This window comes from Neovison vison, chromosome 6 (genome assembly GCF_020171115.1).
Source record: "Neovison vison isolate M4711 chromosome 6, ASM_NN_V1, whole genome shotgun sequence".
Taxonomy (NCBI): Eukaryota; Metazoa; Chordata; class Mammalia; order Carnivora; family Mustelidae; genus Neogale; species Neogale vison.
Window position 1 is genome coordinate 216,598,564 of NC_058096.1, and position 19,094 is coordinate 216,617,657.

Here is a 19,094-nt window from a genome sequence, read left to right on the forward strand (position 1 = left end):
TGGAACATCATTAGGGAGTGAGGGGCACACCTTCATTGCTCCTTCTTCTCCTCCCTAGTACTGCCTGGAACATCATTATGATGGCTGGTGCTTGGGCAGCCATCTTGGAAAAGGAGGAGGAGGGCTCCGGAGCAGGAATACCTGGGCCTGGAAGCCAGAAGAACTGGCCCCTGCCCTGGATGGTGAAGCCATAGGAAACCCAAACCTCTGTCTTGTTTCCATGACTACTATTCTGGCTTTCCTGGGCTCACTCCTAAATACTACGTTAGGTACAACCTTCAACCCCTCACACAGGGGATCAGGGGCTGGGGAGGTGGGACAGCTGCCCTGTGCTCAGCAATGAAGAACCTCCAAGCCAAAGCCCAGGGTCTGCCTCATGCCCTCGGGCTTTTTAAGCGGGGAGGTGGAGGTGCAGGGGGAAGAGCCGAAGAGATAAAAGGTTTTTGGAGCAAGCTGATGGCAAAGTGGGCCCCAGAGCTTTTGGCCAGTCCAGAACAAAGTGGGATTGAGCTACTCTTACACAAAACGTGAGGCTTTTGCCTCGAACCGATGGCAGTGTGGGAGCAGTGGGCCACAGGGGAGGTGGTCCTGGAGCAGCAGGGAGGGTGTGTCCACACTCGGCCCTTCCTCCTACTCTCAGACCTCCTGCCAGAACTGGGTTTCTTCCCCAGCTGAGAAAAGCATCTTTGTTTGTGCTAACGTCTCCCCCCTCCACAGCAATGCCCGTGGGGGTGGATTCAGCAAGGCCCCCGGTGCCCTTCTCTTCTCTCTCTACACTCACCCAGCGGTCTCACCCGATGACTTTGACCATCACCTTGCAGTAACAGCTCCCCAGTTCACACCCTGCCTGGAGCTCGTTCCAGAACATCAGACTCTGGAACCTACATATCCACCTCCTGGACTCCCCCATGTGGTGTCTCACAGGCCCCTCTCCCTGACCGTTCCCAACCCTATGCTGACTCTGCCTTCTACATCTCAGCAGAGGGCAGCCCAGTCCCTGCGGTGCTCAGGGTCCCCAGAAAATGCCTTCCTCTCTTGTACCTGCATCCACCAGGCATCTGGTCAGCTCTGACGCTCCGAATAAGCAACCTCCCCCTCCAAGTCCTCGGCCCCACCTGGACCAGTGCCATCCCATCAACCCTGGTCTCCCAGCTCCGGCCCTGTGTTCCCCCCCATAGCCACCAGGAGGCGCCCGTGAGCACCCGAGCCAGGGCCAGTCCCTCCCCAGCTCAGAACCCTCTATGGCTCCCCCCTCACTTCATCATGTCTCTGCCCAGAGATCCTCCCTGACCACACCCGGAAGCACCCAGTTTTCTGCTTCTAACTTGATTCCCTTTCTAGAACATGACATTCCAGGCCAGGGGCCTTATGCAGAAAGCACTCAGTGGATGCTGCTGAATGGCCAAATGAGGCCAGCGACCATAGCCCCGTGGGCCCTCACCTCTGCTCCGTGTTGAAGATGGCGAAGACATGCTTGTTGGACATGAAGCCTTTCTCCACATCGCGGATCTTCAGGTTGTCCAAAGGCAGCATGTACTTCTTCTCCTTCTCCTGCGGGTGGAATTGGAGGGGTCACCGTGATCTGTTTAACTGAGCATCTGAGGATGCCCTGGGCCGGACACTACGCCAGGGCCTTTGCTGGAATGCTCCTCCTCCCAATGCCCACACGGCTCCCTCGTGTGTCCTTCCGGTTTCTGGGCAGAGGGGACTCTGCTGGAGAGGCTTGCTCTGTCCCCACCCTGCACTTTCCTTCTCCGCCCCCTCCCCAATCCTCTTCCTCCTCTCGGTACCTCTCCTCATGTAACTGGACCCACCACATCCTCTTGCTCATGGTCTGTACTGGGCCTGATCTGTCAGTTCAAGGTCAGGGACTCCTACTGCTTTTGTTCACTGCTGACACAGCGTGGATACTCAACACTGGCCAGCTCTCATTCCACCCAGAATCCAACCCCTCCTCCACCAGAAATGAAACTGTTAACTATGACATCTTTACAATGAGCCTGTAGCCGAGTTACCACTATGGTCCCATTATACAGAGAGTTAGACTGAGGCCAAGCAAAGCAAGCAACGATTCAGGAGCGGGGCTGGGATTTAAAATAAAATTCATCAGCTTCAGATGTTTCTGGAGCTGGAAAGTGAGCTCCCTTGAGATGAAGCCTGAGCTCCAAGGTCACGGAAGTGTCACTCGCTTCCTAAGGGCAGCCCTGTTCAGGAAGTGCCCGCTGAGTGGCCGGCACTCAGTCCTGGTGACTTCGGGGGGTGGGGGGGGCAGCTTGGGAAGGATGTGGATCATGGAAGCCAACGTTCGCTCACCGACGGTGGCTAAGCTCCTAGTGTACCCAGCATAGGGAGGGGCCCCTGCAGGCATGTCACCTTAGACCTCTCCATGGGGGCGGCGTGGGGGACCCATTAACAGGTCTTCCAGGAAACCAGAGAACGGTATCAGGGTGCAACAAGATCCCTTGGTTCCCAGGCCCACGTGACCCACAGTCACTCGATGACCATCCCCCATCCCTGCCAGGGAGGCACTGTGCTCAGAGAGGTAAGGTAGCTGCCCAGGGCCACACAGCAGGAGGAGTGGCCCACACCGGGATTTCAGAAGCCAGGCCTGCACGCCCCACAGCCAGGCTCTGCACACCACCCTCCCTTTTACCTCTGGGTATCTTGGGAGAGGAGACCCCTTCCTCCTCATCCAGGAGTTCACTTCTTTTCACCTGTTTTGTCCATGGGTAGAGGAAGGCCCCAGAACAAAGCCCGACATGGCTGCTCCCTCTGAATTCCAGAGCAGCCACAGTGATCGAGGGGAAGGGGGGCCAGGGGCTCCCTAGCAGGTGGGGACTGGCTTCAAGTTTCAGGACGGCAGGAAGAGAGGCAGGAGTGTGCAGCGGGCTTGGGGCCTGCCCTTGGCCCTGTAGCCTTGGGACCTCAGATGGGCTCTGCCCCAACCTGGCCATGAGCTCTTGGGCAGGCCACTGCCCCTCTCTGCCTCAGTTTTCTCATCTGTTAAAGGCGGACGGGAATCTGGCCCAACTTGTGCGAGGTGAGGATTAAGGCAAGCTCATGAGGCACTACAAGGGTTTTCTTCTGTGTGTCTGTCTGTCCCTCTATGGCTCCAGCGTCTGTTCCCTGGGCTCCGGCAAAGGAGGAAGCAGGGCCGAGCTACAGTGAGGGGCCTAAGAGGGGCCCGGTGGACACAGAGGTGGGAAACCCCCGTTCAGCCTGCATTCTGGGAGTCCAAGGACGGAGGGTGGCGGAGAAAGGCTCCAGGCAAGGTCCAGGGCCCCACCAACGTCCCAGAGAAACGTCTTGTGGGGTTTAGCAGGGGCCCGGGCAGGGGTTCCCCGCCAGGAAGATGGAAGGGCCTCTGCTGCCCCCGCCGTGCTGTGTCAGGAGACAGGAAGCTTCCAGTCGGCCGATCAGGCCAAGTAACTGAGTCACAGTCCTTCTGGGCCCTGAGCGAGACGCCACATCTGGAACTGTTTATAGTGTGATTCCGCCCAGAGGCAGCGGCGGCCTTCCTGATGCTGACACGCACACACGGAGCACAAGCACTCCCGGAGACACGGCGGGTGCACACCCCGCCCCCAGCCGACCCCCGGAGACCTTCCCGGCACACAGAGGCCGCGGACCCAAACCCTCCCTCCCGCCCACGCCCACCCGCTCCCCAACCCCCTCCTTAGGATTTCCTGCAAACCCACAACTTTCTCCAGATGCGAGCCAGCCCCGGCCGTGCCACGTCAGAGGAGACGAAGCGGATCGGAGCCGCCAGTGGCCTCCTCGCCTGCTCCGAAGGGCCGGGGCGCGGTGGCCCTACTCGCCCCCCCGGAGGCCTGCGGGATGGACAGCCGGCCCCGCCAACCCAGTGTTCAGACTACCTGTTCAGGGGGCTCTGAATGTGTACAGTAGTCTGCACATTGGTTAGGCTGGGCTCGGGCAAGCGGCGCATCGGGACCGGCACCCCCCAAACTTGCTGCCGCCTCCACGGCGAGGCAGACCCGGAGGTGAGTGTCGTCGCCCACCGCCCTGCTTCCCACTGGGGTGGAGGCCTGGACAAAAGACTGGGGAGTCCAGAAGGGCCTGGGTGGGAGAAGAGGGACCAGGGAGAGGCAGAGGGAGCCTGTTGAGGGGTTGGGGGCTCTTGGCACAATCGGTCCCCTACTCCGCCCCCACACAGTGACTGCTTCCTCTCGGTGGTTTTTCAAAATAAAGAAATACGTCGTCTTGCCTCTCTGAGCGCTCTCTGAGAAAGCGGCCTGATCATGGGGCGGGGTGGGGGCAGTTTGCTGCCACGTGTGTGACTCCGAGGGTCCCTGCTCTGCGGGGATCTGGCTCCTGCCCCTCCTGATCAGAGGCTGCTTTGTGTCTGGGGCGCACACAGGGCCCCGCTCCGGGGCCTGCTGGTTCTCGTTCCTGCCGGCGGGCGCTCCACCCTCCACCCGCCCAGCACGTCCTCCGGGCCCACAGGAGGGCCTGGGGCTCCTGCCCTCAACCCCCACATGAGGGGAAGACAAGGGAGCCCCTCCCGCCCTGAAGGAAGGTGCTCTGAGAACTGGACAGTGGGGGGAGCTGGGAGGACGCGGTCTGGGCCGGGAAGAGCCTCTGCCACGGCCCACGGCTGTGGCCAACCGGGCGCTCCCACCCCAGGTGGAGATGCCCGGGCCCAAGGTGACCAGCCCTGGCCCGGCCCGGCAGCCGATGCCCCAGCGCAGACTGGCTTTCAGACTGCGGGGGCGGAAGGAGGGAGAAAATGGCCAAGCGTCCTCCCCACCCGCCCTCGGCCCGGCCATTTTGAGAAGCTGCTCCAGCCACGAGTGTCCCTTCAGGAGAGCCTGGTCTCACCCTCCCTCAACATCCCAACCCCGTGAGGCTCTGTGAGCCTGCAAACGCCCTCCCGCAGTTTAGAAACAGCAGCCAGCCAGAGTCCTTCAGGAGGCTCGGGGTTCCTGACGCTCCTGGAAGGTTCCAGGATGACTCTCTGACCTGGTGTCCAGTGGGATGATACCATTTCTCCCGAAACACCCTCCCTCAGAGGAACCATGTCTGGCCTGGGCCCTGAGGGACTGGTCCAGGCCAGGGCTGAGGTGTCTCTCAGGAGGGGGAGCACCTGCGCTGTGAACCCCCCCACCCCCCGCCACGGGGACCCTTCCACGCTCTGTGACATGGGGCAGATCAGCGCTTGCGGCCTGAATCCTCCCTGGCAAACAGAGTGCAAGGATTTCCTGAGGAAAATGTGGCCAGGATGGGCTCTCCAAGCCAGCAAGCCTGTTACAAGGCGCAGGAACTGTGCCCTCCCAGGTGAGCAGGACACACAGCGACCACGTGACTAGATTCCGGTCAGGGGTGTGAGCAGAGCGATGCATGGACCTTCCTCATCAGGCCTTTCTTCCCCTTCCTCTGGCTGTTAGAGGCCGCAGTGTGATGGGCACGGGGCTTCCGGGACCACGATGGGGAGCCACATGTTAAGGGGACGATGGGGAAGATGGAGCTTGGGCCCACGCCAGCCTCACAGAACCAGGATATGGGAAGGAAAGAGACCGCTGTCCTTGTCAGTGCCTTCACTTGGGGCCTCTTGTCACAGACACCGAACTCCACCCCGGCCAATGGGGAGAGCCTGGAGGCCCAGGAAAATGAGAGAAACATAGTGGCCCTCCCTGGTGACCCTCAGAGGCCAACCGGCTCTCAAGAGAGCAGCAACAGGGCGGCATCATTCCCGTGCCACTAAGCCGTGGCCACATTGTTAAAGGAACAAAGCAAAGAGATGGGCCCCTCAGGACTGAGGGCGGGCCCGTGCGGGGGCCCAGATAGCCGCGGCGCGCCCGAGGCTGCGGGCTGGACTCGCAGCCCTTGCCCACAGGGTCATGGAGACTGCAGCAGGAGGTGGCCTGCGGGCAACTGCTCAGGTGTCCTTTGGACACTCCCGCGTGTCCTTTGGACAAGAATAAGCACTTGCAGATTGCTCAAAGCACAGACACTAGAGCTAGGCCCGTCACAGGGCCGGTGCTGTTCCACTTCACAGATGGGGAAACAGAGGCCTGCACTGGGTGCAGGCTGCAGACGTCAGAAGCCCGGCCCCCCAGGAGCCGGGGTGTGAGTGGGAGACCCCGACCTGGTGCCCGCCCCTTCTGAGAGCCAGGGATGCCTCCCTGCGACTCTGCGAGCAGGGCTCCGTTTCTGGCGGGCCGAGGGCTCCCCTGCACCTTCCTTCCCACCTGGAGGAGTGGAGCGGCCACATGTGGCTGGACACACCGCCTCCCCCCAACCCCTGGGGCTGGCACGACCGTTCTCTGCGGGAGCCCTGGGAGCCTTTGCTGAATGACCCGGAGTGAGGGAGTGAGCAACCCCCCGCAACTGAGCCCCCCCCAACCCTGCACTCACCTCCTCATCCTTGTACCAGGACAGAGACTCGGCGGTCAGCACAAACCAGTACTCCTTGGAGCCGCCCTTCATGAGGCTGATGTTGTTGATGGTCAACCAGCCCCTGCGGATCACCTGCGGGGGACGGGGTGCTCAGAGGACAACGCCCGCCGCCCTGCCAGGCCCACCCCTGCGCAGCGGCCACTGCCCTTGTCCCCAGGATGGAAGAGGGACCACGGCAGGGACACCTCCAGCCTGAAGCCCAGCGACCCAACTCCACCTTGCCCCTAAGCACTTCCCACTGGCAACCAACAGGGGACACCCAGGCAGACAGACACGGGGCACGCACTCACCCACGAGCCTGGGGGTGACAGGGAACCGGGCCCCGGGAGACCCCTGCCCACAGGGTTAGGTTCAGTACATGCAGGCAAGCACAGGGATGCCCGTCGTCTAGAAGGGGCCGAGGGAAAGTCCCGGGCCCGTACATGTGTCACATGGGATGTGACATTGGAGGAACCACACCTGCAAGACGCAGGCGCCATACGGCCCGCTGCCCCCTCACACCCTCCTGGAAGACAGCTGCTGGGTGAGGGAAGGCTGCAGGAACCGCCCCCAGACGGAGTGGCTCTTGCTTTCCTTTTGCGGCTGCCTAGCAGAGGTGCACCACGCAGCGTCAGCTCGGCCGCCAGATGTCCTGGCTCACCTGCCCAGCTCACTCAGGGGAACACCGGGTGGGCAAGGAAACCTGCTCTGAACGGGGATCGTGGCCAGTCTCCGTCCTGGGTCTCCCTCCCCCACAGACTCTTCCCAGAGGATAGGAGGAAGGGATGCTTCCACCCAGGGGGCTGAGGCCAAAGGTCTGAGCCTGGGGAAGCTGCAGGGCATCCTGCACCCACGCTGGCTTCAAACCCGGGGGCAGGTTCTGGCTGGAGGATCCCCAGATGGGTCTTGTGTGGCTGCAGCGGTCATCTGAGTAGGAGGCCCAACCCAGGCCTACACAGAGGACTCACCTGACAGCTCTACGTAGGCAGCCTGGGCGGCCATGGTCCTACGTTCCCTGGGTCATGAAGGCATGTGTGGGCTGGAGCTACCCACCACTCTGGATTGGGGACCCCAGGGCAGCGGGAAGCACGTAGAGGCACACGCAGGCCCGTGTGGGGCCCAGGCAGCAACAAACCAGGCCAAGCAACAGAGGTGCGGCCAAGGACGCCTGGGAGGGACTGGTGTGGAGCCCCCCCCAGGGCAGGGTGTGGAAAAAGCACCAGTGAGCAGGCTACACGCGTTTCTGATGGGTGGGTCTCAAGAGGGTCCCTCATCCTGTCTTCTGTCCTGCCCCCAGGCCTGTCAGATCTTCACAGGACCACCTGCCTCCTGGGGCTGGAATCAGGCTCTGAGCATGCCCAGGGGCCCCTGCACTACCCAGAAGCCCTTGCCCAGGGTGAGGACAGCACAGGATGCCACCTGGGAGCCCTTCTCCAGGCTTCCTAGCGATGACCAAAGCACTGGAGAGACCTGCGGCCACCAGGGAGCACCTGCCCAACCTGGGCTGCCCAGAGGGCGAGGGGGCGGAGGCCTTCAGCCTCAGTAAGGTCATCCTCCCCGGGCACCCTGGTTTAGCACCAAAAATCTGTGGAGTCCTGGCAACAGCCTCCAGGCCCAGGCAAAGGGGGGATGGCCTGGTCACACTGGGGGCAAGGATGGTCTTCAGACTCCGGCCCTAGGCCATCCTGCATCTGCCCCAGGAAGGAGTCCCTGCTCCAGCCCCCATGCCCCACCCGAGAGCTGTGCATTCATACTGGCTCCTCCCTTCCCCACTGGCTGGGGGCGGGGGGGGGCCCCCCCGCGGCGGGCAGGGCCAGCCTAGTCCCGGCCCAGGCCAGGCAGAAGAGATACATCTAGACCTCGTCACTGACAACTGGCAGAAGGGGAGCAGGAGGCAGAGCTCACAGGTGGTCAGTGCTCCCCAGAAATCTTTACATGGTGAGGCCTCTCTACTCCAGGGCCCAGCCCAGTTCCTGAGGGAGCAGAGGTGTCCCACCTGCTCCTCGGGCTTGGCTCACCCGCCTCCACCCTCAGTGCTCCCCAGGCAGAGCGGGCGGACAGGGCCCAGGCCGAGCCGTGGCTCATGTGGCCAGGCCGGGCCCAGAATGGCACATCTGAGTCTTGAGGCAGGAGGCCGCCGGGTAGGCTTGCAGAAGCCTCCAAGGTCCCCTTCCCCTCGAGCTGCCCAGAGAGCGGTCCGTGTGGGAGCCAAGTGGGGTCAGAGACGAAATCCCACCCTGGGGAGGCCCAAAACGTGGGCTGCAGACACGCGCGTGGCGTCTAGAGGAGAGTGAGGCGAGCCTCCTCGTCCAAGAGCCAGACTTGTGCCCCAGGGGCCTGGCTTAGAAGGAGAGGGGTGGCGGAGGACAGAAGAGGCAGGCAGGCTCCTACGCTCCAGGGTGCACAGCGACAGGCATGCAGGCACGCCAGGGATGGGAGGAAGGGCCTCCGGGGGAGCACGGGCGGCAGGCAGGAAGCAGCAAGCTGGGGCCCGCTGGCAGGGTGGGTCAGCCTCCTCCTGGGTGAAGGTCTCGGCCTGAGTCACCCAGGGCAGGGATGGAAACCACGGCTGGGAGACCCAGGGGCCCACAGCCTTGATGGATGTGGCAGGGCTGGCCTTTGTGGCTGGGGATGTGGAATGTGGCAGGAAAAGAACGACTAAACCTCTTGGGGTGCGAGGAGAAGCAGGCCCCTGGGCTGTGTGGAGGGAGGAAACGGTTCTGAGTTCCAAGAGGAGGGGGAGGCAACATCGGGAAAAGCGGGAACTACAGGCTTAAGGACCAGCGATTCCTCCGGCCACTGCCCCCGCCCGACACTGCCGAGCCCCAGATGCGGCACAGCCCTGGCCCAGGATCAGCTCAGCTACTTCGACCCCAGGGCTCACCAGAAGATCCTTGCCAGAGGGCAGCAGCCGGCCGCCCAGCGCCTCAGGGGCCAGTGGTGGGAGAACAGCCCGGAGGAGGAGGCCCAGGCCTTGCTCTCTGACGTGGAGAGCTGGGGGTGAAGCCAGCTGCCTGGGCTTTCAAGCACCTTGAAAACAGCTCACCTCTCAGATGGGAGCAGCACCTGGCCCCCAGTGGGCGGGCCTGGGCTGGGCCACACGTGGAGAGGAGGTGTTCCCTATAACAGGGATGGCAAATACCATTCATTGTGGGCAGCCACACTGATCAATGGGTAGCAACTGCCACCTCAGTTGAGAATTCCAAGTGAGAATTCTGGGCGCAGCTGGAAAGCGTGCCAGGAGCGACTAGTGATGTCTGCCGTAGGCAAAATACAAGGGAAGGGGAGCAAGTGGACCAGAACAGTCTGATCAACCATCACATCTGCCACGGGGACAGAAAGATAGTGGCAGCATCCAGGAGATGCTGATCCTGATCAATCAGTCATGTCTCCCATGGGTGTGGGAGGGGTGTCACGTGAAAGCTATCACGTGGAAAAAAAATTCTTTGACCAGTTAGTCACATCTGCCACGAGATGGGGAGTGGTGGCATGTTCAGGAAAGAATGCCGGATTGATTAGCTATGCCTGCCCCCGGCACACAGAGGGGAGAGGCACAGAGGGAAGAGTGCTGGGTCCATTAGTAATGTCTGCCATGAGTGCAGGAGGAGAAAAATTCAGCATGGTGATGTCTGCACTGGAGTGGTGGCAGTGACTAGAACGCAGGACTTAAGCAAAATCTTCCCTGGCCAGGGAGGTGAGGGGAGGGAAGCGTGGGAGGTGTTAGCTGAGTATTTGCCATCCCTGACCTACAGGAAACTAGCTAAATGTGTCAGGAATGGGCCGGAGGGGTGGGCCTCCCACAAGGATGGTGGTCAGGTTAGTGTCTGTGTGAGTTGGCTTATGCCCAGGGCAACACGAGGCCAGCAGGTGCTGGCCATGGCAGGCGGTTTTTAGGTTAGCTTGATTTTTAGTTGGTTCTGTTATTCTGGGGTGAAGGGATGTTACGGGGTGGCGGGGTCTCCACCACTCTTGGGTCCTCTAACATATGCTACCACGCTAAGTGGGTACTTACCAAGATCTCCCCCTTTGAAAATGCAAAGTTAGGATTGTGGGTAAATCAAAGAAGAGCAGGCAGAGGAAGAGAAACGTAAGGGACATGAGGGGACAGAGAAAAAGCAGGAAAAGCACAAAAATGGGAGGAGAGAAGAGCAGGGGGAAAAAACAGCAAAAGAAAAAAAATTACATGCTATTAATTATATTCATGGTGTTAATATTTAATTCATTATCATCTCCCGAAACAAAAAAGCAACAATATATGTATGACCTATGGCAAGCGCAAAAAAAATCATGCAGTGGTTATATCCTTCTTTTCCAGAGGGTTCCATAACCGTGCAGGACAGAGAGCCCCTACCCCTGCCCCCACCCCCACCCTGCCTACCATGGAGAAGCGGGGCGGGCACTGGCAGAAATTTTTGCGAAAACTGATGTGTTTTCTTAGAGAAAAAAAAGAGGCACCTGCTACCGGCATGTATAAAGCTGTTCATATTGTTCATGGCCAAGGCCTCTGGCTGGGACATGACATGGAGGTAGAAACCCCTCCTGGGGCTCTGGGCTTCTCCAGGTATGGGGCTCAAAGTCCCCTCAGGCTCCCCAGGGCGGCTTATCGCAATGCAGCCTCCCACCCAGGCCCTCCCACAGATTCCGAGTCTCTGGGGCTAGGGCTGGGAACCCCATTTGGCTGCAGACACCCACTGGTGACTGGGCTGCCCCTCTCTCCAGGGTCAAGTTCTAAGCGTGGCCGTGGATGTCAGACGGGGCCTCGTGGATATACAAATTTGCCCCCCTCCCCAGCCTGTGCCAGAGCTTCAGCTCAAAGATACATTTCCTGAAACATCAAAGCCTGAACAGACTCAAGAGGCTGGGAAGTGGGGGTAAAGGGTCTGGTGGGACATGCCACAAGCCAGGCGCCACCACTGGGCTCAGTGGTCCCTAAGTGACCATCCGCCCCCGAGGGTAGGGCTCTAGGCTATAGGGGGTGGGCTACCTGGTTGGGGATGGCTCTCTTCTTATTCAGCTGTGTGTTCCTCTGCTGGGCGCTGCAAACAAAGCAGAGAGAGCACTCATGTGGTGATGTGCAGGAGGGATGTGGTGAGGTGCTCTCCCTCGCTAGGGGGTGGGGTGGGGGGGGTGCGGCGAGTGGCCAGTTAAGGCCAGAGGCAGAGAGAAGCCAAAGGGAAAGAGTCAGGCTCATGCAAGGAGAAAATGTATCTAAACTGAAGCTTCAGGGCCCTGACCTCAGCCATTCCCAAGAGCACCAGCTACTGCCGGGAGGACTCAACAGTCCCAGAGCCTCCAAGGCGGGGGCCTGAGAAGCTGGACTCCCAGGGGGCCGGGAGGGGGCCATACTGGCTTCAGAGTAACTTGAGCACCAGGCTGTCTGGGGGTCAAACCTGAGGCTTCTCCCCACTCTCTTCCCATCCCTGACTGGCACCAAGTCTTCAATGGCTCTGACCACAGAGCCAGCCAGCCCGGGAGATCAGACCCTGGGACAGCCGCCCACTATGCAAATTTCTAGAAGGTCCCTTATTTGTCTACAGTCCCTGATCTCTTCTTCTTCAGCTACCCTGTTTTCTGGCTAGTTCGTGCCAAGCAGATGAAGATCAGATATCTTGTACGTGGGAACCTACTTAGCTCCCTTGTTCATCCTATTTTCCACTGGGACAATCACAAAGCCACCTGCAAACAACGGACTGTGTCCTGTAACTTAGACATCCTATTTTCTTTTCTTGTCATATAGCTTTAGAAACTTTCAGAACAGGACCAGGAAAACCACCTTGTTTCATTCCTTTACAGGCTGCCTCTGGGGCTGTACCTGCAAGTTCAAGCTGGCTGTTGGGATAAAGGAAAGAGGGAGAGAGAAGGAAAGGGGGAGAGAGAGTTAAGGGAGTAGGCATCTATTCCTATTATCGGTAAAGGTTGGAACGTTAACAACAGGGGAAGAGTTTATCCACCGATTTTCCTAACATTCAATGAGTTTATTATAGAGCTTTCTCTCCGGGCCCTGGTGGTTGTGTTTAGAGGACAGTGAGGAAGCAGCCCAGAGCATCGAAGCCCAGGAAGGAGTTCAGTCAACAGCGTCAGAAGGAGACGGGACTGATTAGGCCACACACAGTGACGGCTGGATGCCAGTGAGGTCTCGGATGTGCTGCTTCCGAGGGGCTTCCTGGCTCCCACCCTCACTGGGCAGCCTGTGCAGCCGCTCCTCTCCCCTTGCCTCTGCCCAATGAGGATGTCTTGCTGTTGGGAATGGGGGCAGGTGGGTGGGAGGGGGTGGGGAATGGTGGGGGAAGGAGTCCAAAGTCCCTCCCGGCGATGGGGCCTGGGTCTCTCACCTCTACCTTGCTTCGGTCTCCCCAGCCCTCCCTGCTTTTTGGCCTTCCTTCCCTGTCTCCAACGCTGTTTGGGTCCCCTGCCTGTCACTGGCATTCTCCCCAGGCAACATCCCTGCTCCCCTTTCCAGCTCTTGTCTGCCTTGTGGCAACGGGCTCCATAAGGCTCCGTAACACATGTGTCCAGCCTCCGGGCTCGGAAAGGGAAAGGCCAAGTCGGCCTTGTTCACCGTCCTGCCCCAAAGGCCCCGCACCAGGCCCGGCTTTGAGACGGCAATCCATGGCTCTCCAGTGGGCCCCCAGGGACATCCTGCTGCCAAAGCTGGGCCCTGACTTGTGCCTGGAGCCTGGCGCCCCCGGGGCCCCGCCCCCAGCCAGGGCGACCCCGTTCACACACCAGGAAAAAGGCACACAGCAGGCAATACCCACCCGGTCACCAGCTGCTCAGTATAATAACAGCTGGGGGAAGTGGGAAGGCCCAGGAATCCAGAGGGAAGAGTGGTCAAAGGAAAAACAGGAGAGAGTGTGAGAAGGAACTGTGGATGAAGTATGAGAAGCAGAGACATCAAGGTGAGGAAAACAGCAGCAAACCAAAAAGGGGGGACCAGCGTTTTCAGCTCACACACACCTGGCTGCTGGGGGAAGAGGCACAGGAGGGCGCACCTGGCGTGGGGCCCATGGTCAGAGCCCCCCGGCCCTCCCATAGCAGGGACGGCCCAACCAGGGCCCCTGGCTCATCCGCGCATGGGAAGCAGCTTCTGATCATGCCCTCATTCATTCGTTCATGCCTTCATTCCTTCCACTCACCTACCACGTGCCCAGCAAAGATCAGGCGACCAAGTGTGTTAAGTGCAACCGTGACTGTCCCACCCTGGAAGTGCTGAGCCCAGCTCAGAGACCCTCCCCCCCAAGCGGAAGAGCCTCCTGTCCAGCCTGCTAGCCGAACACGAGGCGCTCCCAGGAACGTCACAAGAAAGCCTCCCTGTTGCCCCGCGGCCGAGCCAGGGGGCGGCCCTCCAGACTCGGCACAAGCCTCACACAGCCCCGACCCAGCAGTGACGACACTGCGTCTTGCTGGTTTGGTGCACGTCTGTCCCTGGCACCGGCCCTTCCTTTGAGGGCGGGGACCTGGGTCTGTGCTCGTTCACTGCTGTATCAGAACCCCGCACAGAGAACACACACCAGGGTTACTTGCTAAGCGAATGCCAGGAAGCTGGCTACTACCGGTTCTGTGACTCATCAGGCTCAGGCAAGACCACCTTCAGGAGCCACCAGAACCATTCACGTGACGCCCAAGCAGGCTGAGGGCAGACCCAGGGGCGGGGGAAGTCAGTGAGCGGTACCGGAGGCCACCAGCACGTACATCTACACCATGACACAATCAGAGACCCCTGCTCTGGCCCCTTATCCAGGTGCCACAGGAGGTTCCGGTTTTGAATCTACGGTGTGTGGACGGAAGCCACGGAGAGCCTGGACAGCACTTCCCAGAGAGCAGCCCCCACAGCCGGAGCCCCGAGCCCGGAAGATGCTCCGTGAAAGGGCCAAGTGTAGATGGGGGAGTCTGGGGAAAACTGCACAGCTTATGAAAGGCTCTGAGAAGTCACGCAGAAAGGAAAGCACCGTGTGCTGCCGGCCTCACCCTTTCTGGAAGTCAGCCCCACAGGAGGCGTGTTGAGGGCAATGAGGAAGGGGACTGCTGTTAGCCCAGGAAAGGCTCCAAATACCCTCAGGTGGCTCCATGCTTCACCCCAGTATCCTGACAGAAAGACCCTCTTGCCCTTGTCGGCTAAGGGAAGCCAACTCGACCGCCTCTCTTGGGGCCTGGCTCTGAGGGCAGGCACTGCGGCCACCCACCAGCTGCTGTCCTGAAAAGTACATACTTAGCAAATCCAATGAAGTCCTCATGGTTCGTGTTGATGTAGGACTGCTCGATGTCAATCAGAAGAAGAATCTGGAAGAAAGCCGGGTTAGCTATGAGCACAGATCCAAAGCTAGCAGGAGCCTTTCCCAAACCCACCAGCAGGGGGAGACAGAACCATACTGCTTTCCAGGCGGGAGACCTGGGAACACACACACACACATACCCTCCTACACACACCTTGGGGTACACCTGCAGGGGGAAGGGGGCGTGGGTACTCTGCACCTTCACAGCCTCACGACAAAGAAAGACTGGGCCAACAGAGCGGAGTGAGGCCGCCATGTGGTGGCTGCAGGCACGGCCTCTGGGGTGGACCACCCAGGCTGCAGTCTTGCTCCGGCCCCTGCCTGGCGGTGTGACCCTTGGCCTCAGGTTACAGTGGAAAGGGGCAACGAGAGGCCCGACTGCATAGGGTCAAACAAGTCAGAGCATGTTAAGTGCACAGAGCAGCGCCTGGTGTGTTCTAAGTGCTGCATTAAAACAGCAAAGCCAATTTGGCCAGCCGAGGGCATGAGAACGGAACGCGCAGCACGCACGGGTGCCTAGGAACCAGTCACGACGTCCCGTCGGCTAAGGGACAGGCCTTTACACAACACCCTGCCCCCTCCTGTCATTTCACTGTACCTCTGAGCACTCTAGCATGAAACATGCCAGGCACTTGGACCTTGTGGGGTTGCTGGAAAATGCTGGGGGGCTCTGTGCGTAGGAGCCACTGCTGCTGGGTTTCTAAGGCTTGAGCGCCCCAGGCTGGGGCCCGGAAGTGCTGGCGGTGGGACAACCAGGCACCGCGGCAGGGCGAAGGGACAGCCACGTTCTCGACAACAAAATGAACTGGAATCTTTCAAATTTTTGATACAACTTCCAGGGTACGGAAGCCACATGGGCTGGAGCACAGGATGACTGTGGGACTCTCTGAGGGACCAACAAACCAGGTTCTCCACTGATGGGCAACAAGACACGGAGTCTTGTTCCGGTGCTGGTTTGAACAAACACCTGCCAGGAGGCCATGGCGGACAACTGAGGGGGAGGGAGGGAGACCAGACGTAGGCCCCCTAGGGAGTTGAAAGGACAGCCGCAGGCTCCCTCGGCATGTGACAGGTGAGACCCAGGTCGCGGCCGTGTGGGGAGCAGCCCCACTCTCCGTCCTTGTGTGCGCCTGGATGGTCTCCGCAAGGAAACTGTTAAAACCTAGAAACCACCCACACATCCTCTGCTGGGCGAGGGGATAAAGAGGCTGTGGTCCACATGTGCCACGGGATACCGCTGAGCGATCAACGGCAAGAACCTTCGTGAACATCACGAACAGCAGGGAAGAATCATGAGTGCTCTATGCGAAGTGTGGGAGGGCAGAATCAAGAGGTTACACACTCCAGGAGTCCATGTGAGTGTCATTCTGGATAAGGGGGCAGACCGGTCATTGCCAGGGTTGCGGGGCAGGACAGGGATTTTGAGGGTCACAGAAGGGTTCTGTACCTTGACTGAGGTGGGGGTCACCTTGCTTTATGCGTTTGTCATTATTCAAGGCAATGTGTGCTCAAGATTTAAGCACATATAAAAAGAGGTACGCACACAAATTCTACCTGAAAAATCAAACGAAAAGTCGATTACCTGGTCCTTGGTTCTCCCCTCCCGTTCCCGGATGTAGGTAGTGACGATTCGCTCCGTCTCTTCTCGCAAGCGGGGGTAGGAGCTGAGCTGGGGGCAGGGGAGGGGGGTACAGGGGTGACATTGGCGGAGTCCTCGTGGCCCAGGGAACGACATGAACCACGCAGAGAACACAGGGGAAGGGAAGTGACCAGGCGTGGGCCTACCGAGTCCCCACCCCACTCCTGGCTCACAGCTGCTCCAGCTGAGAGACAGGAAGGGGATGGTGGGGGAACGGTGTGCCAGACAGAATGACAGGGCGCCCACACACGAGCAGAGATGATTTCCGAGAATGGATACGAAGGTGGAAAGTGGCAAGAGAAAGTGGGTGGTGTGTGTCTGCTGCCCGACAGTGACGGCCACCCCCTCGGCCCAGCACAGGGTGAGAGCAAGGACACCGAGTCAAGTGTCAAGGCCAGCAGGCCCACGGGGCGGGAACTCTCGGCCAGCTCGTGAGTGAGCAGCGCCTGATCTAGGATGATGGGGGCAGCATCTGGGCCATCTCCCTCAGCGGGACCCCCTTACAGAAAGCTCTTCTCTCATCATAACCTGAACCAAACGTACAGAGAAGCCCACCTTCCGAGGTTCGGGTTAAGTCCACGTGTCAGGGAACACCGAGGAGCCGGTCAAAATCACTAGTGGAAAGCCTCTGAAATGCTCCGTGACACGCGCACACACACGTCTTTGCACTGATCGCGGTTCACGCTGGGTGACGGGGTGGACACCCTCCTCCTATATGGTTCTCTAAGGCACTGCCCCTGGTCCTCACTGCCTGCTTGGTGACTGTCCCTGGCCACACCCCAAGCCTCTCCTCCCCCACAGAGCCCAAACTGGAAACGTGGAACACCCACGTGCCACGATGCCCCCCTCTCTCGTCTGCTAGGCAAAGCTGAGATGTCGCCAAGCGACAGGTGGCCCATGGAAGGAGGTGCCACTGAGGCAGAGTTCCCAGATGCGCAGGTGGAGACTAACATGGGGGTGGGGAGAGGAGATGCGGGACAAATGTGCAGGTGACAACAAAATCTTCGGTTACCTTCTCGGCACACTTTTTAATGACCGTGGCCAGCTCTGAGACCACGAGATCAACACACTTCAAACTCGGCTCTTTGAGCTTTACAATCTGTTTTTTCACAATGGCTTCAAAGGCCATGTCGGGGGTGAAGAGCCCCGTCCTGGGTCATGCGGAGGGCGGGACGAGGTAGAAAGATACCCAGGGACAGTGCAGGCCACACACGCGGGATGGGAAACAGAAAGAGAAGAAAGGAGAGTCAGCTGGTTAGTGACATGCAGGTAGGAGCCTGTGCCCGCATTTGCCCCGGAAGCTACTTCAGATCAAGGAGGAGTCCTGGGTCGGAGGAGAGGCTGGGGCCGGGGTGGGGCCAGGGGTCAGTGTCACGGTGCAGAAGGCGAAGGGAACGTGATGGCCTCAAATTTTCACACCTGTGACAGTGGGCTCTAGGGTGATAAACCCCACCCCACCTAGGTTTTTCTCTCTCTCTCTCCCTTTTCTAATCGAAGAAGCTTAAGAAGCAAATGTGGGCTTTTCCAGACCGAGACAGAAGGCTCAAGCAGTTTCCCTGCCTTGGGAGACCGACCCCAGACTCTGGGGCCCCTGCGGACGTGCAAACACAAACCGGCCACCGGCAAGCACTTCAGCGGTCTGGCCGAAGCGCACTGCCCTGGGAACCAGACCTGCGGGGGAGCCCAGCGTGACCCGCCGGGTGGAGATGGTGGCCTGTGAATACCAGCACATGGGGGCCGGGGACCTAGTGGCTGGGAGAATGTGCTGCCTGGAGGGACAGCTCCGTTCCTGGAGGGAGCCAGGGGCACTGGCAGAGTGGCAAGGAGCCGAGCTGGCTTTGCAGGGCCAGGCACCTGAGCACTCATTCTGCTAGTGGCATTTGGGCCTTTCTTGGTGCCTTGTGGACAGAGAGGTGCCTGGCTCCAGGAAGGCCCGAGGATGCCAGGCATTCGTCAAGAAGGAGTGATGGCGGGGGGGCGGGGTGCAGGGTTCAGGGAGCTTGGCCTCCAACAGCTGACGCGGGATCCCTCTCTGCTTCCCAGAAGGCAGCAAAGCGACAGCCCAATGACACCCCCATGTCCATCAGACACATGCTAGGCTTGGTATCAGGGTCCCAGGGAGCCCTGCCCCCCAGTCGGGCCAGTTCTGGAGGCCTGGCGCACCCTCCCACAGACATCGCGCCCAAGCCAACACGCCCCCGCCCAGCCCCAGGGAGAAGGCCACATTCTTGGAAACTGAGGCAACCTGGGGGGAAAGGGCACCAGCAGGGCAAAGGCTGGAGCAGCACTGGGAGCCTGATACCAAAGCCCCATACCCCGCTTCCACAAGGCCAGGAGTCACCCTGCCGAGGGCCCAATACCTTACTGGTACACTGCCTAACTGTATTGATTAGCTCCTGGATAACCAGGTCGACACATTTCAGACAGGGCTCTTTCAGCTTGACGACCTGCTTTTTCACAATGGCCTCGAATGCCAAGTCCGGGGTGAAGAGCCCGGTCCTAAAACCATCCGTACCCGGGGGTGGGGGAGATAAGTCAGAGAGAAACAAAGCACGGTCAGCAATTTCATAGGCATGGGCCAGGTCCCCGAGAATGAGCCAAGGTCACGGCAAGTCTGGGGGTCAGATGCCAGCATCCACTGCCTGGAAACCCACAGGATGATCCGAGGACCCCAGGGCTGATTAAGGCTGGACAACCAGGGTGACAACTTTTGTTGGATAACGGAGGGGACCTAGGAGCCTCACTGGGGACCCGTGATGGGGACACATGCTGGGTTCCTGTAACCG

General features: G+C 59.8%; 1 protein-coding gene across 8 annotated transcripts in view; it reads right to left on the bottom strand.

The window, feature by feature from the left end:
* Positions 1-19,094, bottom strand: part of DNM2 (dynamin 2) — an 84,568-nt gene that overhangs the window by 8,170 nt on the left and 57,304 nt on the right. For 3 of the 8 annotated variants that reach the window (XM_044254200.1, XM_044254195.1, XM_044254193.1), the window contains exons 10-16: positions 18,669-18,807; positions 16,252-16,338; positions 14,606-14,676; positions 11,381-11,432; positions 10,409-10,420; positions 6,376-6,489; positions 1,442-1,551 (exon numbers count right to left, since the gene is read on the bottom strand). In XM_044254200.1, coding sequence (XP_044110135.1) covers positions 1,442-1,551; positions 6,376-6,489; positions 10,409-10,420; positions 11,381-11,432; positions 14,606-14,676; positions 16,252-16,338; positions 18,669-18,807 — 585 coding nt within the window. Of the gene's footprint in view, positions 1-1,441; positions 1,552-6,375; positions 6,490-10,408; positions 10,421-11,380; positions 11,433-14,605; positions 14,677-16,251; positions 16,339-17,320; positions 17,460-18,668; positions 18,808-19,094 lie in introns of all 8 variants that reach the window. The other 5 variants (XM_044254196.1, XM_044254194.1, XM_044254199.1 and 2 more) reach the window with 3 other exon arrangements.